Below are 18,582 nucleotides of genomic sequence, written 5' to 3' on the forward strand. Positions count from 1 at the left end.
AGACTTACTCAGACAACAGAATCAAAGTACTGTATTTGAGAATAAGCTCTAGGCATTTTTTAAATCACCCAGTTGTTTATTAAATACAGTGCTGTTTGAGACTCAGCAAAGTCATTGAAGGAAGGGCTTTTTATTTGGGTCACAAACAAGAGGGGAGGGATAGTAGGTGATTCCAGATGGGCTGAGAGGATGGAGTCCTCTAGTTAGGGCGCTGGGCAGAGAGAGAGGCCAAGGAGGAGAGGCACAGGTAGGGGCAAAGGGGTACAGAAAAGGAAGATGCAAAAGACAAATGCTCGCTGTTGGAAATGACGCACAGTTCTGGCCTGGCTCCTGGGAAATGGGAGAGGACGATCCTGTTTCTTCTCCCTCTTCCTTCTTTCACCTTTGCCTGCCAGGGTAGGGAAGTCAGTTCTTAAATCATCTACCAGTCAGCTACCTTTGGAGCTTTCAGGATCTAACCATAGAAAGTAATGCATTTGGTGACAGGTCACATTTACAATACCTTCCTATTTTTGACTTTTCAGTGAAGTCACAACAGAATTTTTCAGAAGGTGTATAGTTGACTAGTGCCCTCTACTAGACTTTTAAGATGTATCATCCCACACTGATAGAGAATTCCTGATAGTTCTTAAGTAGGAATTATCTAGCAACTGATATATAAGAAAATTTCTAGAATATTCCCTAGTGAGTGATGGTGTCTCTTTCTTTCTCCCTTCCTCTCTCTTCCTTCCTTCCTGCCTTTCTTTTTTCTTTCTTTTCCTTTCTTTCTTCTTTCTCTCTCCTCTTCCTTCCTCTCTCCCTCCCTTCTTCTTTCCTTCCTTCCTTTCTCTTTCTTTGTTTCTTTCTTTGTTTCTTTCTTTGTTTCTTTCTTTGTTTCTTTCTTTCTTTCTTTCTTTCTTTCTTTCTTTCTTTCTTTCTTTCTTTCTTTCTTTCTGTGTGTGTGATATTTTCTTATGCCAAATATAGGAGAGGATTTTTCCACACCAACACCAATTTTCCAACATCAAATTGGATGTCCAACAATTCTATTCAATTCCAACTCTACCCAGAGTTGGCACAACCCAAGTTAAAGGCTTAAGACCCCAGTCCTAATGCCACTTCAGACCCCAGTCCTACATCTCAGGGGCCGCCTGTAATTGTTACCAATGGGCTAAAAACCCTGAGATTCGTACAAACCCCTCCTCAGGTTCTGTACTTTGCCAGAATGACGCAAAGGCAAGGTGGGTCAGGGTGGGAGGATGTGAAGCTTCCATGCTCCCTCTGAGCATACCTTCCCAGCCTCTTGTTTTTATCAGCCCAGAAGCTCTCTGAATCTTACTGTTCAAGGGTTTTTAGAACCCTGTTCTCTCCTTGGAGGTCAGTAGTGTAGCTAAAATTTCCACCCCTCTAGTCACGAGGTATTGCTAGTGACCAGCCTATCCTGAGGCTACCTAGGGACCCCACCTTAAGCATAAACTCAGCTGTAATAGAAGATGCCTCAAAATCACAAAAGTTGCCCCCATCACTCAGGAAATTCCAAGGGTTTGAGTCAATTCCAAGGAGATTGTGTCAGAAACAAGGACAAAGATCAATATATTATTATACCACACCTAGATGAGGTACTACAGTTATGGAGAATGTTTCATATGACAGGGTCTCATCATTTTGCATGTAGCAGGCATGGAAGTCCTACCATTTTAGAGCTGACCTGCATCTTACTGACTATACCCTAGCCATTGCATTTTGGAGACTGGTAAACAGACTTGTTCAAAGATCTTGGGTAAAACTACAAAGAGCTCCAAGAAGAAAACCTTAGTTTTCCTTAGTCTCAGTCCATTCATTCATTGCCAGATATTTCTTGAGCATCTTCTGTGTGCCAGACAGATACCAGGCAGGGTCCCCGTGGATGGTAGAGTAAGTTAAACCCTGTATTGGGGCACCCTTTTGAGTGGGGCAGAAATGTGACCACACTGTAGCCCTCGCTGAGTTTTATGCCCCAGCATAGGGCTACTGCCACTAAGAAGAAGGGGTATTTTCTTTTTCTAATTTGCACAAAGCGTGGCACTGTGAGCTAGCTTGACCTAGTGCTTTGTATTAATGATTCTATGGTGAATAAGACTAAGATGAAATCCTTGTGAAGTTTACAACTCAAGGCTCCATGGAGGAGTTGTAGCTAAGATGGGCCTTGTATGCTGATGAAGATGTAGGCAGGAAAAGAAAGCACAGTTATGAGCACTTACTGACACTTGCAGCCCACAGTGACTTTGTTCTGAACCAATGGATGCCATTAGTCATTTCCAGGGAGCACTCATTCTCCACACCTAAGGAAAGACTATACTGTTTGTTTTCCTTTCCCTCTTTCCTTGTATCTAACAAGGTTTTCATACTTATCATTTCAGTTATAGTGCTAACAAGCTAGAATAAACTACTCACTTTTGAGCATTTGGATTTTTACTTTTTTTGCTACTATGCAGTAACAAGTATGTTTGCAAAGTACAGTAAAACCTTGGTTTAAGAACATAATTCATTCCAGATACATGTATGTAATCCAAAGCACTTGTATGTCAAAGCAAATTTCCACAAGAAATAATGGAAACTCAGATTTGTTCCACAACGCAAAAACATTCATACAAAAATGAGTACAATATGGTAATATAATGCAGAATAAAAACAAAAATACAAAACATAAAGAAAAATAAACTAATCTACACTTACCTTTGAAAACCTTTATGGCTGGTGTGAGGGAGACAAGAGAGAGGAGAGTCATTGTGTAGGACAACTTTCACTATCATTAGTGGAATCACCACCATCTGTTGGCTCAATGGAATCTTTGGAGGAGCAGAGGCCCCCAGTGCCGAGGAGGTAAGCCTTTCAGGCCACTGTTCATGCAACTTTAACAAGGAACCTACCCAATGGCACTAGCTTTTGACTCCTTTTGAAGATTTTGTGGAAATGTGACATTGCATTGTCTTTAACCAAATTCGTTGCTCACACTGCTACAGCCTTATGCAAGTGGTGCTTTTCTACAAAATTTTACAGTTTCTCACATTTTATACATCTCTACTCTCATTTGAAGTGAGGGATTCCTTTACATTTTTCTCCTCCACCTTTGCAGATGAGATCTCCTCCATAACCTCTTGCTGTTGGGAGATGATCACCCGCAATCCTGCAGCAAGACCGAGAGCGAGAGAGGCTGAGGGAGAGAGAAGAACCATTGGTTTAGTTGTAATTGTGTGATGTTTGGCATCACATACTACTGGTATTGCAAAACATTGCTTGTTTATCAAGTTAAAATTTATTAGAAATCTTTGCCCATTTTGCAGAACACTCACAGAGGAAGTTATTCATAATCCAAGGTTTTATTGTACTTTTTTCCTCTTGTGTTATTTTCTTGGGAATATATTTTCAAAAGCATGGACCAATAATTCCAAAAGATTCGCATTGATTCTAAGGTCGTACATGTGTGAAATATCCTTGATATTTATTCTATGAATACAGATAAAAGATTATAATGGATTTAATCTCAGGTTTGCTAGGATTCATTATAGACAGGAAATTAAATCTGTTTCTGTCTCACATATCACACACATAAACAGACTTCTGAGAAGAGGTGCATAGTATCCAATTCTGTACCAAGGTGTGGCTTGGGATGGAGCTTTTTGTACATAGTTGGAGTAGAGTGTTATGGATCCAGCAGCAGAAGTTGCTAATACCTGTGTTATATTTTACTGTATTTCCCCAGGACCAGTGCTTCTTGATGTCAAAAATGAAATCAGATCAAGTTAGAATTTTTAGAGTTGATACTGTGATACAAAAGAACAGTTCATGAACTGTGAGACCTCAAGCTGAATAATGGCACCAAGTCTCCATGTTTCTATGCTTTATAAAGCACACAGGATGGGCTGTCATAGGTCATTCTTTAAGTCAGATAGAGCAGTTTAAGCTGCTGTGTTAATAGATGATTGATTTGATTGCATTCAATCATGCCAATAAGGATATTAATATTTGACTTTCTTTTCTTCTTTTTTTGTACTGGGGATTAAATCCAGGGTCTTCTCACTGACCTACACCCTTAGCCCTTTGAAAAATTTTTATTCTGAGACAGGGTTTCACTAAATCACCAAGTTTCCCAAGTTGGGCTCAAAATTGCAATCCTCCTGCCTCAGTCTCCAGAAGTTCTGGGATCAGAAGCTTACACTACCATGCCTGACTAACATTTGACTTTTTAAAATCACATTTGAAACTTTTCTAGAAAATGTAATTTTGAAAAAAAGACCTTTGATGGATTTAAAGATGTACTTCCTAGAAAGGATTAGTGTATTTCTATTGAGGAGCTCATGCCTCCAGTTTTCTTTGCTTTCATCAATCAAGAGGGTGTTTATGCTGACAGAGTGACATAGTTCTGCCTTACTAGAAAATTTCATCATTAAAAATCATTGTGGAGGGCTGGGGATTTAGCTCAGTAGTTCTGCCACCTGCCTCGCAAGCACAAGGTCCCGAGTTCGATCCCCAGTACCAAAAAAAACAAAAAAAAGGTGAAAAATCATTGCGGAGCTCAGCACAGTGGCAGCACCAGTGTTCCCAGCTCCAAGGGAGGGTTGAGGCAGGGGGAATCACTTGAGCCCAGGAATTTAAGACCAGCCTGGGCAAAGTGACAAGGCCCTGCCAAAAAAACCAAAAAGCAAAAAACAAAAAAACCAATATAAATTAGAGCAACTCCACCACACAGAAAATCATGCATTGTACACCTGGTTCAAATGGAGCCTTCTGCCTGGCTTTCCTCATTAACCCCAGTGCTCTGCCACCCAGACTGAAGCTGGGACTCTGAATGGAGTGTGGAGTTGGCTCTTATCTCTAACATTCTCAGTCAGTCAGGTGCCCTCCTCCTGCCACTGTCCCCAGGCCCACTGTCCCATGGACAGAGCTGCCTTCTGCTTCTGCTTCCTGTCACAGCCTCCTCTTAACAGGCACATTAAGGCCTCCCTTCTGGCTGTTACCACCCAAGCTTTTATCTTTCTGTTGAATTCAGACTTAATATAGACTTTGTTTTTTATCTCTACTGAACACTTTAAAAATAGTAAAAATGAAATGTAGTTTTAAGACAGAAAGCAAATACAGGAATTGGCTCTAGGACCCCTGAGGATACCAACATCCTGTGGACCTTCGAGTCCCTTATATAAAATAGCACAGTATTTGCATAAACCTGTGTGTAGCTTCCCACAGGCTTTAAATTATCTCCATGTTACTCATAATGCCTAAGATAAATGCTATAGAAATAATTGTTATTATAATGTATTGTTTAAGGGAATAATGGCAAGAAAAAAGTCTACATGTTCAGTACAGAAGCAGTATTTTCAGTCTTCATTTGGTTGAATCTAGAAATGCTGAAGCCACAAATATAGAGGGTTGACTTTATTTAACAAAGCTCTTGTTCTAACATAGTTTCTCAGGTATTGTACAGAAATATAAATGATTAAATCTACATTTGGACTAAGGTCAGCTTATTAAAATATAGCAAAAGACACATTTGAATGTTTAATATAAAATAAAGATATTAAAAATGTAGAGAACTTTGATATAAAGGTACATCAGAATCTGTGTCAATAAGCACTGAATTGTTTATTATGTTCTAAGTTCTAGCTAGCATTAATTTCAGTTTTTTATTTTATAACTAGCAACTCACACATATATTTACCAATAGAAGAGTATTTGTGAGATGATATTTTACATTTTACAGTTACACATAAAATTTCTCTTCTGTATTATGATCACAGTCCCTTATATTTACATAGTGCTTAGTATTACCTACTAAACTTTGCCACATGAAATGTCTTATTTATTCAAACAACTCAATAAAATAAGTTTGATATCTTTATTTTACAGATAAGGAAATTGAGGTTCCAAGAGATCAAGTGATTTTCTGGTAGTATTCAGCTGGTAGGGACAGAGTTGGTTCTTAAACTTCTTCTGCATACAGTATATAAGATTATTGTAATGTCCCTACCTCTATCACCAAGGGTTTTTCCCCAGGTTTTAATTTGATGAATTAAAATATCAGGTAAATAAAATAAAATAGCTGTTTCTTTTTCTAGTTCTATATGACTTCCACCTAAAACCATAATAGGTACTAGTATGAATCTGTCCAAACATGGGTAGAATGTAATTACATAACATAGTGTGTGATATTAATTGGTCCTATTTTGGGTCTATTAGAATTGGGTTCAGATGCAAATACCCAAATCCCCAAACAGTGGTAGCTTAATTAAGGTAGCTGCTTATCTCTGTCTCTTACACAGAGTAAGGAAGTGAGTACCTAGGGCAAGTGTGGCTCTGCTTCTTATTCTTCCAGGGACCCATGCTTCTTACAGTTCACTGTCCTGCAATCCCAAAACTGTGGTCTTCCTTCTCATGGCAAATGTGGCAGTTGGTGCTATGGACATCGTATTTATATCCTAGATAGCAGGATAGAGAAAAGAATGAGCAGAGAACCAGACAGAATGAGTCAGCTCTCTTTGGGGGAAAGTTTCTGGGAGCTGCATTTCACTTTTCATTGGCCAGAATTAATTCAAAAAAGAGAATGGGAAATAAGCTGTTTGGTTTTTTCTTGGTGATCACACCCAGATATTGTTTATTACCATGGAAGAAGGGGGAAATATATGCTAGTGTTACCAGATTCTGGGGCTCTGGGACTCCTTCTAGAGATTCTTTCTTGGTTCTTCTTGCCCTGAACAAAGAATTGGACAAAATAAGCACAAAAGGTAGAGAGGTTTTACATTTATTAAAGTTAGGAAAAGAAATGTGCTCTGCAAAACAAGTGTGAGCCAATTAAAAGTAGGAAAAGAAAAACACTCTACAGGGTGAGAGTGGATCACTGTTAAACAAAAAGCACAGTGGCCACTAGGAAAATGGCCACAGTCTTTTGTATCCCCCACTCCTAAGACTGATCGTCCTATCACAGACCTGCTTGAGGTCACTTAAGATGATGGCACTCTCTGGTTGGTCCCAGGTGCAGGGCTTTGGGAACTGTTTTTCTGAGCATGTCTAGGATTTCTGTGCAGCTGGCTCGCCACACCCTAATCTCCTCCCTCACTAGCAGCCTGTGTCATCAAGCCCCAATCACCGTATTAGTAAAAGGCAAGTAATGGTCCTATCCCATGAGGTGGGGAAAAGCAAAGGATCCTTTAAATTTCATATTACGTTCTTCCTAGCTTTAAAAATGTTGATTAAAAATGAAGAAAACAAGAAGGTAACTCAAAAAAATAGTCAATTCTAGTGATATAAAACTAGTGTACATTTTCTGATTTCTAAAAATATTTCTTCTAAGCACACCAATTAAAAGACAGTTTGTCAGACTGGATAAAAAAGCCAGACTGTTATGTACTGTCTAAGAAACCTAAATCAAATAAGAAGACAGATAACGTATGTAAAAGCATGGGAAAAAATGGAGTGTCTGTATTCAAATCACACAAAGCAGATTTCAGACCCAGGAACATTGCTAGGGATGAAGATAGATATTACACAATAAATTTACCAAATTTTGCTACTATTCACCAATTTATCAAAAAGACAAAAGAATAACAAATATCTATGTACCTAATAATAGAGCTTCAAGACACATTAAGCAAACACTTGGAGAAGTGAAAGGAGAAATAGATCCACAATTATGGTAACAGAATTCAACGCTCCTCTCTCAGTAGGCATAGAATAAGCAGATAGAAAACCAATAGGGTATTGAAGATCTGAGCAATACAGCCTACCAGCTTGACCTAATTGACTTTTATAGAACACACTGTTTAGCACCAGTAGAATACATATCCTTTTCAAATGCACATGGAACATTCAGCAAAACAGACCATATTCTAGTCTGTAAAACCTCAACAAATAAAAAGGAATTTAAATCATACAAGACATTTTGTAATATAACAATTAGTTTATAAATCAATAGATAGAAGCATCTGAGAAAACTATAAACATTTGGAAATTAAACAAAATACTCCTAAATAACACATGGGTCAAAGAGGCAGGCAAAAGGTAAATTAGAAAATATGTCCTCCGCCTGCCTCACAAGCAAAAAGTCCCAAGTTTGATCCCCGGTACCAAAAAAAAAAAAAAGAAAGAAAATATGTTTAATTGAATAAAAATTGAAATACAACATTAAAAATTGTGGGATGTAAAATGCTCTTGTCATCAGTATTGAATCTTGTCATTCAATTTTTCCATCAAAAATGGGGCACTCAAAATATACTAAGCACTTTCATCTGTTATCAGACAGTGAGGTGGGGAGTTATATTTGAAAAAACATTTTGATCTAGAAGGTATAGTCTCCTTGCAGACATTTTACTATGACAGTATTGCTTCAAATATTATGATTTCCTTACCAGCTGGACCATCCAGCATGACTAGGTTTGGGAACCCTCCCTCTCTTCTATGAAAATGATATCATTCTAAGCTGCAAAAATTCAAACCAATGATGTCAACTGCAATTATTAAATTTTATTCTGGTAAATGTAATTTTCCTAAGTCATTTTAGTTTCTCCCTCAGATGGGTGCTTACCCATGCACTGTAATATCAAAACTGCCAAATCCTTTAAATATATCAGAGATTAGATTTTGTTGCCATGGAAAAAACATTATCAGCCACAATTCCATAAAATTGCTAAAGTTTCTCTGAGAAAATGATTTATTCTAGGTGACAGCAACACATTTTTTGATATTTGTAAAAACCTGTTACATCTATATGCATAGCACATTCTAGTTATTTTATGTGGAGATGTTTGTGATCTTCTAAAATACTTAGTCTTTTATAATTAAAGATAATTTTGCTTCCTTATATATATTAATGTTAGTATTTTGAAGCCTGCAGGTTTAGGGCTAGGGTGAAGCTCAGTGGTAGAGCACATAATTACCATGCTTGAGGTCCTGCGTTCAATCCCAGCATTAGACACACAAAAAAAATGTCATTGGGTTTAATTCTTAATGAGTTTGCCTGACTTGAGTAACTCAGACAGCAAGGGCTGCCTCTAAATCAACCTGGGAACAAGCAGCTTCTCAAAATGCAGATCCAGCTGTCTCTGTGGATTTGGGGTTCCATAAATCTAATATATAAATAGCAGTATATGGTTTACCAAACCCTTTCATATATATTATTTCATCTGTTGCTGACAACCATGAGAGATAGGAAAGTTAGGTAATACCACCACCATTTTTAACAGTAAATAAATTGTGGTTATAGAGAGTTGAAGCAAATCCCAAATCACACAGATATGAAAAGTAACAGAGCTGACTCCTTATCTTTTTCCACCATAATCCACACCAGGCTACCTTCTTGTTAGAAAATCTAAATGGTGTCTGAGGAAGTTAATAAATAGCCAAGAAAAAATATAGCACATTACAAATTTAACCTGAAACGTTCTGAAGAAAATTTTGCAAAATATATGTTGCAAACTGTAGTCATGTACAACTTAGGGAGACATAAGCACCTTCTACTTGTAGGTGCCCATGCAGATCCCTTCTTATTTCTATGTGTATTTTGAGCCCATGGTTCAGAGCTTAGCACAAGGAATGGAGATCATTCACTGCTTTACTCAAGTTTATAAACTTGGCTGAATCCAGAGTGTGTACTCTTTATGTGAAGGGAAAAAAGGAGGGCTGGGTCACAGGCTCTGCAGAGACAGACACATATTCAGTTGCACTCATCCCTCCATAGTCACAGGCTCAGCATCCACATTCGGTCCCCTGAAGATCAAAAATATTTGGGAAAAAAATTACATCTTTACTGAAAACGTACAGACATTTTTCTTATCATGATTCCCCAAATAATATATTATAACAATTATTTCCACAACGTTTAGGTTGTATTAGGTATTATAACTCAGCCAGAGATGATTTAAAGTCTATGGGAGGATCTACATAGATTCTATGTAAATACTGCACCTTTTATATAAGGGACTTGAGCATTCTTAGATTTTGGTATCCTTGGAGATTCTGGAACCAGTCCCTCACTTATACTAATGAACAGCTACAATCAAGATCCAGTGTGGGCAGGTGATGGGTTCCAAGAGTTCAGAGGATGATTTTTAATCCAGTCAGAGGTCCAGAAAACACTTGAAGGGAAAAATAGCTGAGCCTCAAGGAAGTGTAGGAGTCCATGACATAATTGTTCCATCCACTTTATCTTTTACAAAGACAGCATTAATGACACCATTGACTTAACCTCTGTCTTAGTTACTTTCTCGTTACTGTGGTACAATACCTGACACTCAAGACTTGCAGGAGGAAAGGTTTATTTTGGCTCACATTTTATAGAGGTTTTAGACCCATAGTCTGCTGGTTCCAAGGCAGGACATCATGGCAGAGAGGCATAGTAGAGAAGAAACAGTCAGTGGGAGGCAAAGCAAAGATCAGGGAGAAGGAGGGATATACCCATCCAGGCCACATGCACAGTTACCCACATCTTCCTACCAGGCTTCACCTCCTAACATCACATCCAGCTATAAACTCATCAGGAGATTAATCCAGTGATGAATATCACACACCTATGATCCAGTCACCTCCCAAAATTCCACCTGTAAGTTCATGAGGCTATGAGAGACATTTTAGATAGAAACCCTAATGGCCTCACTATGGCAAAGTGGGATAAATAGTGAAGACAGTTATATTTTCCATATGGCTGTCCCTAAGTAAGAGCAGTAAACACACAAATGAGTGTGTGTTTATGAAACTCTTTAAATTGCTTTCATAAAAGGCAGAGCCAGTATTTGGGATATAAGAGTCAAATGATTTTTTAACAGTTGCCTATTTTTAACAGTTGACTATTCTTGTTATGCCTAATGCCATTGTGAAATTCTCTTTCAAAGAACCACAGATCCCACCAGGGCAATATTCAGACATTCAAGAGTACTGTCCATCTATTTAATTTGTTAATTTATCTAAGCAAAATAATGTATGAATTGCAGTACATGCCTATACAATATTCAGGTCACTCTCTTTGACTAAAAAATGCAGTTTTTCAGCCAAACATCTAGACTTTGAGAAGTTAGTTCTATTGAAGAAAACAATAACTAGATAAATGCTGCTTTGCAAGTAACCATGCAAGACTTACTCAGGTTCTGTAATGATAAATCTGATAAAGACTCTACAGCTCCCAGAACTGGGATAGCTCAGTGGTAGATTGCTTGCCTAGGCATATCCCCTGGGGTCAATCCCTGGCACCTGGGCTAGGGCTTCTTAACACAGCTATTTTGTTTTTTTTTAAGTTCTTGATGAAGAGTGTGGTCAAAGTTTAGCCATCAGAGTGATAGTTCCAGCTGAGGCATCATCCTAAGAGACGAGGCTGGCAGCTAAGTGTGGGCATTTACCTTGCAGGATTCACTGTGATCCTGCTTTTTAAATTTGCTTTGTTAGTACACCAAGAATGGCTCTGGCTTTCACAGAAACACCCTTTAACTAAACTAACTGGAGCCTGATATAGAAAACCAAGACACCAACTTCTTAATATGGAATGAAAAATATATCTATCTCCTTATATGCATGTCTATCTAGAAAGCCAAAATTATCATCAGAGGCTTCTCAGTGAGCCAACATCAATTGTTATGCTATAAATACTAATAGCGCCTCTCTGAGATGTCCTTGGGCATCCATCTGCATAACCTTTTTTTCTCTAGGCCCTCAGTCCATAACCAGGAATCCCCATGGGAGGAGATACAAGCCTACTAGAATCACCTTGAAGATTTTAGCAACTCCCCATGGTCTGCCTTCCACTTTCAGCCATGATACAGTGACTGTGGCTGGGCATAAAGCCCCATAGTGCACGGCTATAAGACAGACACAGTACAGGCGGCACCCTTCCAAGCAATGGACAGTAAGTAGACACTGCAGATCTGTGATCCCTGAGCAAAGAGAAACAAACTGAGTCTCCTGGTGGTCCCAGCTTTCTGTCTTGGCCTGCTTTCCAGACCAGGCCAACAGAGGGTGCTCCTGGAAGTGGCCACCGTGTCCCTGAAATGAAATAAGTAGAGTTAGGGTGATAGAAGTGACTAGAAAGTGTGGAGCAAGCACTGGAGAGCAGTAAGCTAAGGAAAGGAGGGCTCAGAAATTTGTACTGGTTTCAAGTGTTCTTAGAAGGGTAAGCTGCATTTATGCCAAGAGACCTACAGAGGGCGCTGCTGCCACTAAGTACCAGATGGGTGGTGCTAGGAGACACCGGAGCCCCAGCTCTGACACTGGAACAGATCTCACTGAGCACCCTGAGCAATCAATCCGATCCGTGCGGACTTAAGGAAGGCCAGTCCTTAGGAGCAAGGACCACGACCTAGAATAAGGTGTCTCTAGGACTAAAGATAGACTGGAATATATCTACCCAACAAAGAATAAAAACAGGTCTGACAAGCTGAGTTCAGGAATTTAACCGTCCTCCAGAACAAGACTAGGCACCTGTTAAGGGAACACAGTTAATACAGCCTCCTTACAGTGTGTCACCTACAATGTTTGGTTTTAAAAAATTTTTTTAAACTTTTTAAAAAAATTATTTAAAAATTTTTTTAAACTTTTAAAAAATTATTAAAATATTTTTTTCTTTTTAAAAAAATTATTTAAAATTTTTTAAAGTTTTAAAAAATTATTAAATTTTTTTTAAATATTAAAAAATTTTTTAAACTTTTTAAAAAATTAGATGACAAAGAAGCACAATCAATCTATAATCAAGACCAAAAAAAGTAGTAAATAGAAATCAGTATTTAAGTGACCTAGATGTTAGGATTAGCAGAAATTTTAAAAGCTGGGCTAGGGATGTAGCTCAAATACATACATGCAAAAAGAATTAAAAGAATCATACCACAGTGATATATGTGCACCCATGTTCATAGCAGCACAATTTGTAATAGCTGAAACTTGGAAGCAGCCCAATTACCCATCAGCTGGAGACTGGATCAAGAAAATGTGTTTTTTCTTTTATAAAATGGAGTACTACTCAGCCATAAAAAATGAGAAATTAGAGACATTTATAGCTAAATGGATGCACACTGAAGCGATACTCTAAGTGAAATAAATAGGACACACATGTATAAATACCGAATAGTTTCTCTAGTGTGAGAAACTGACAGTGTAAATAAGGACTAAAAGGTATAATGGATAATGTGAAATAGGAAGAAAGGGGACAAAGGGGAAGGGGATGTGGGGGGGGGGAAAGAAGGGAATGGAATTAATATGAGAAAATGAAAAAATGGAAACAAAGTCTTTGTAAATAGGGAGGAATGGAGAGGTTGAAGGGAGGGCAGGGGAAGGGGGAAAAATTAAGAACCAAGAGAAATTATGTAAAGGTGCAAATTTTCAATGATGAATGTAACTGTATTGTATACCTAAAATGTACCAATAAAATTAATTTAAGAATACATATATGCAAGGTCCTGAGTTCAATCCCCAGCACCGTTTAAAAAAGTTGACTCAGAATAAACAAATTATTTGTCATTAGATGGGAAAATAGAAAGCAAATCCATACCTAAGATATAAATAATTTTAAGTTTTACTAGCGCTCTTCTTAAGATGATTTTGAAGGCCTGTTTTGCATAAATATATTCTAGGTGTTTTATTCACACCTTCCATGGTGTCTCTGGTGCTTTCATCTCCCTATGGCTTTGGCTTCTGCCTCTAAGCCAGTCCCTCCAAAGCCCACATTTCCAGCCCTCACCTGTCACTGGAGCTCAGCTCTTGTGAACCACAAGCAGCACAAGCCTTCGTGGTTGAAATAGTTTCATTTCTACCCACTGCATACCTCAAAGGAGAAAAGAACTTTGTTTCTCCTCCTATATAGCTATCTTGGTTCAAGTGCAAGTTAAGCTTCTGTAAAAATGAGACACCCCTCAACACAATGAAATAATACAAAAGAGGGATTTTCTTCATGTAATGGTCCAAAGATGAGAGACAGCAGCGGGCGGGGGTGGGGGGGGTAATATCCTTGCTCCACAAGAATATCTGGGACTGGCTCCACCATCCCAAGGCTGTAGTCCCATGTGGCTGGTTGAGGGTGATACACTCAAAGAGCATATTTCAACCTAAAGGAGAAGGAAAGAGAGAAAGTAAAGGCCTAGAAATACACTAAAAGAATCCGACCCATTTGGTTTCCAGCAGTACACACACATACACACACAAAATGTAGAAGTTGCCCATTTTATTGCTTCACATCCGTTTGGCCCAAACAGAGTCACATGGCCTCATATAGCTGCAGAGAAAGAGAGAACTCTTCATCAAAGAAAGAGAGGGGAGAGCTGAGAGGCTCAACCACAGGTTTTTAGCACTATTGACACACCACAATCCACAGAGCCACCTTATAGATTCTCCCTTTGCTGCTGCTTCCCTCTATATCCAGTGAGCAACAGGTCCTATGCTATAATTCGGAAGTATATTCTAATTCTATTTTCTCCTCATTTCTACAGTTACTTAATCTCTCTGTCTTACTCACTTCTCCACCACTGAGACGCAATACCCAACACCTGGAATTTAAAGGAAGGCAGATTGATTTTGGCTCACAGTATTCAGAGGATTCAGTCCATGATCTGGCTGCAAGACAGGAAGGGTATGGTGGAAGGGTCTGGTGGAGCAAAACTGCCCCTATCATGGTGAGCAGGAAGCAGAGAGCAAGCCGGAAGTCGAGGAAGGAGATAAACCTTTCCAAGTCACACCTCCAGTGACCCACCTCTTCCAATAGGACCTCACCTCCAGACAGCACATTTCTTTCTGAATTCATCAGTGGATTGACCCTCACCAGTCCCCTTACCTCCCCACTTCATTCCCCTCACTGTATCACTGGCAACATTTGCAATACAACTCTGGCTTCACCTCCCCAGTTAAAGCCCTTCAATAACTGAAAATGTGAACCTCCAACCAAAATAGTGGTTGTCTCTAGATAGAGGTTTTGGGGTAAGAGGAGAAATAACTTTTCACTGCATTCCCTTTCATAGTGCTAGAACTTTACTTTTTTGCACACACACAAAAAAACTGAAGCATTATGATACCAAGATTCTTCACGCACTTTCCATCATTCATGGAATGTAGAATTCAAGCTTTCAGCAAGGCTTACTGGGCCTTCTTTCTGCTCTCCCAAGTATAACTCCTTGTGTTAGTCAGACTGGTGTCACTGTGACAAAATACCTGAGATAAATCAATTTAAAAGAGAAGATGATGATTGGCTGATGATTTTAAAGGTTTTAGTTCCTGGTGACTTGAGCCTGTTGCTGTGGGCCTGGGGTAAGGCTGTATATCATAGAGGGAGCTCATGGTGCAGCAAAGCCTCTCCTCTCCTGTCCACCCAGAAACAGAGAGAAAGGGACTGGGTCTCCATATCCCCTTCAAGGACACACCCCCAGTTAACTAACTTCCTTTTTATACTAGGCCCCAGCTCCTAGAGGTTCCACCTTCCAGCAGCCTCATGAGTTGGGGACCAAGCCTTCAACACATGGCCTTTGGGGGCCATTTGAAATCCATACTTTAGCATTTCTGCTGCTCCCTATCCACATCCCCCATGCAGGTTCTGCCAACTTCCTACTCTCCTTGACTTGTTCTCTTCCTATTGTCCCTTCATCCTCCCCAGGCTTCCTGGAAGGCTCAAGCCTGCCATCCCCTCCTTCTCACCCTGCCTGGGCCATTCCTCAAAGGAGGAGCTTCTATGCATAGCCTCTCTCTGTCTGCTTGCATAGCACACTAGGATAGCACTTGTCATACTGCTGTCACTGCTCATGAAACCATTCACTTTCCTTCCTACCACTAGGCTGGGGCCCTTCAAGGAAAAACCTGTGTTTAATAGTGAAGGTTAGTTTCCTAAATATTGTATGTGGAAGATTTTATATTTCAGGGATTTAAGAGCATGTGGGGAAAATTATTTGGAAAGCTAGAGCTCACAGAAAAATTCTTAAAAGTATCTTTTGGGTTCACCAAAATAAAATAATGCATTAGACTAAATGAAAAAATATATATGTGACATTCTACAAATTTGCATTAATTCCTATGTCTGTTGCTTATGACAAGTGCCCCAGGGTCTTCTTGCCTATGAGTTTCACCAGATGCTTGCAGGTTATGCGTATATTACTTATAAATGAAAGGAATAAAACTTTCAAAATAACCCAACCCTTATAGGCTCATACTTGGGATAGATTCATTCAACCAAAAACAGATTAACAAGAAAAAACCAAGAAATGTATTGATGTATGCAGTACACACATCACATAGGAGAAAAGTAACTCAAAGCAGTGGCTTAGAGTCTGGTTTATATATGTCTTCAACAAAGAACAATAAATTTCAGAGAAGTAACAAGATGAAAAGAAGCAGTCCAATACCAGGAAAACTGTGGAAAGGAAAATATATGACAGATGAATCAATAGCTCCAGATTCTACTACTCCTGCACCTTCTCTGCCTGAAAAAGGTTGTGAAGGAAAATTTACATCCTCTCTCTTAAAAAGAGGGACAGGAGGGTAGAAAGACCTTGATCTTATAAATATCTGTCGTGCTTCAAACAGATAGGAGAGGAAGAGAACTCTCTAGCCTCTTGATTGTCTTTAGCTCAACAATTCTTCATATTTTAGATAGAAATATTTTGGTTTCCTTCATAAACAAAGCTGCCATTTATTGAGTGTCTGTGGAATGTCAGGGTATCAACATGTGATTTCTCATGCTCACAGTAATCTTGCAAATTAAGTCATAATTCTGTTTTACAGATAAGAATATCAAGGCTCAGAGAAACAAACAAGTGACTTCCCCAAAGCTAAACATTGTTGAATTGAGATTACCAGTTTCCAAAACTAGGCCTGAATTTCGTAAAAGCACTCTGCCTCTCATGCCTGCTCAGAGTTTGTGTTTTGTATTATTTTGGTCTTGGAGTCTCCAATCTCAGGTTAATGATTCCCAATGCCATGGTTAGATCTGTTGATCCCCCCATGGTGCCAGAGACACAGTCCTAAAAATCACAGGCACTGGCAACTCATTCTTCTTTTAGCTCCCTCCTCCTAGCAGTCTGGGCATTTAATGATTAAGTCCAAGTTTCCTTTTTTTCAGTTGATTTTTCTCATCAAAGATCTAAGGTAAATGGTTCTATTTTTTCTTATTCATTCTATTCTCTCTCCCTTTTCTATCCTCAAACCTTGTTTACTCTTTCTAAATTACTACCAGAAGCAATGAGCTCATGAAAAGCATAATATGTTACATGAGGAAGCATGTCCTCCATTCTCAGATGACGAGGAGTTATGAAGTGTTGCCAGAATCTTAGACTACGCAATATGGTGGAGATGGGGTGGGGTGGCTGACTCTGGAAGTCCCAAGAGACCAGGTCCAACTACATACACCATAACCAAATGGAAAAGTGGTAAAGTAGGAAAGAAGTGTATTCAATATAGCCATACTGGGAAGGACCAGGGGAACCAGGCATCCTCACCTCTGTCTTTGAGGAGCTAACAAGAGCTTTGAGGTTCTATGGGGAAAGAATGAAGGCAGGGGTAAGAAGCATGCATAGCCAAGCAGTCTTGATCCATCTGCATTCTGGTTGATGATTATTTCACTGCAATTTTAACTCAAAATCCCTGGCTCTAGGGGTTCCAACAAATCAGCCTTGGCTATGAATCCCACAATGGCCATCAAGGAGAATAGCAGCGGTGAAGGGCAGGAAAGGAGCTGTTATCAGTATGGCCACACTTGGAAAGATAGATACAGAGGTTTCAGATATGTCTTTGAGGGATGGAAAAAATATTTGGGGATTTACAGAAAAGAGGAACAAAGACAAGTGTTGGGAGCTTACGTAGCTGGAGGATTTACAATGCTGGCAGGGTAGGAAATCCTGGTCAAACTTTATTTCAGGAGTAGTTCTTAAAGGTTGCTCTGGAGAAGTCTGTATGGCTTGAGGGGGCACTCTGGTTCCCTCGAGATGACAGCTCCTGTTTGGAGAACAGCCTCAGTTCCAGTCACGGCATGATTTCATCATAGGGTCATCTGTCCTGGAGGGTCTGGAATCCAAAGTGACTGCAGGTTTAGGGTAATGACTAGAGACTTTTCACACTGCTCCAGGGCATCTGGAACAGGGCGGTGTGAAAACTGGGAATTGACTGTCCCTGAAAATACCTTAGTGACCCTTATCTTGCTGTCCTCGGTCTGAAAGGGGATAAGATAGGTTAGGTAGATGTAGGGCTAAGAAACTATGTGTATTGCCCATTTTTAGAGAGACACTCTTTAAGGGATTGAGTGAGCAGGGATCTAACCCAAAGTGTTCACATGATAAAGGAAACAGGTGTAAAGTGAAGGTGCACATGTCAAGCTTCATCCCACTCTTGGTTACCCATCGGGCAACCATGGGTCCAGCCTCTAAGTTACTATTACAATTTATCAGTATCAGCCAGGAGAAGCCTTGTCAGAAACAAGAAATGTGCCGCTGCCTGGGGTTAGTTTTGATTTCTTTTGCAGGGTGTTTATGTCAGACCCATGATCCTGGAATCCAAGGTGACTAAAGGAGAGAGTGACTCAGTGAAAGAGTGAGTCAGAAAGGCAAGATGGTGTTAGGAGAGATCGAGTCCCCTTTTAGGTTTCATGGCAGTGATGGGAGATGTCTCGGCACCACACCAATGGGCTGG

General features: G+C 39.5%; 1 protein-coding gene across 9 annotated transcripts in view; it reads left to right on the forward strand.

The window, feature by feature from the left end:
* The window catches only part of Mtus2 (microtubule associated scaffold protein 2), a 716,842-nt gene that overhangs the window by 644,500 nt on the left and 53,760 nt on the right, over positions 1-18,582 (forward strand). The window contains exon 10 of one of the 9 annotated variants that reach the window (XM_087199504.1): positions 11,643-12,461. The exons of the other annotated variants lie outside the window; for them this stretch is intronic. Within the exon in view, the coding sequence (XP_087055630.1) occupies positions 11,643-11,785 (143 nt within the window). The 3' untranslated portion in view covers positions 11,786-12,461. Of the gene's footprint in view, positions 1-11,642; positions 12,462-18,582 lie in introns of those variants that run through there. 9 annotated transcript variants of the gene reach the window in all.

Source organism: Heterocephalus glaber, unplaced genomic scaffold (assembly GCF_053883595.1).
Source record: "Heterocephalus glaber isolate CG9 unplaced genomic scaffold, H.glaber_assembly_v1.0 deba00001720, whole genome shotgun sequence".
NCBI classification, from domain to species: Eukaryota; Metazoa; Chordata; class Mammalia; order Rodentia; family Bathyergidae; genus Heterocephalus; species Heterocephalus glaber.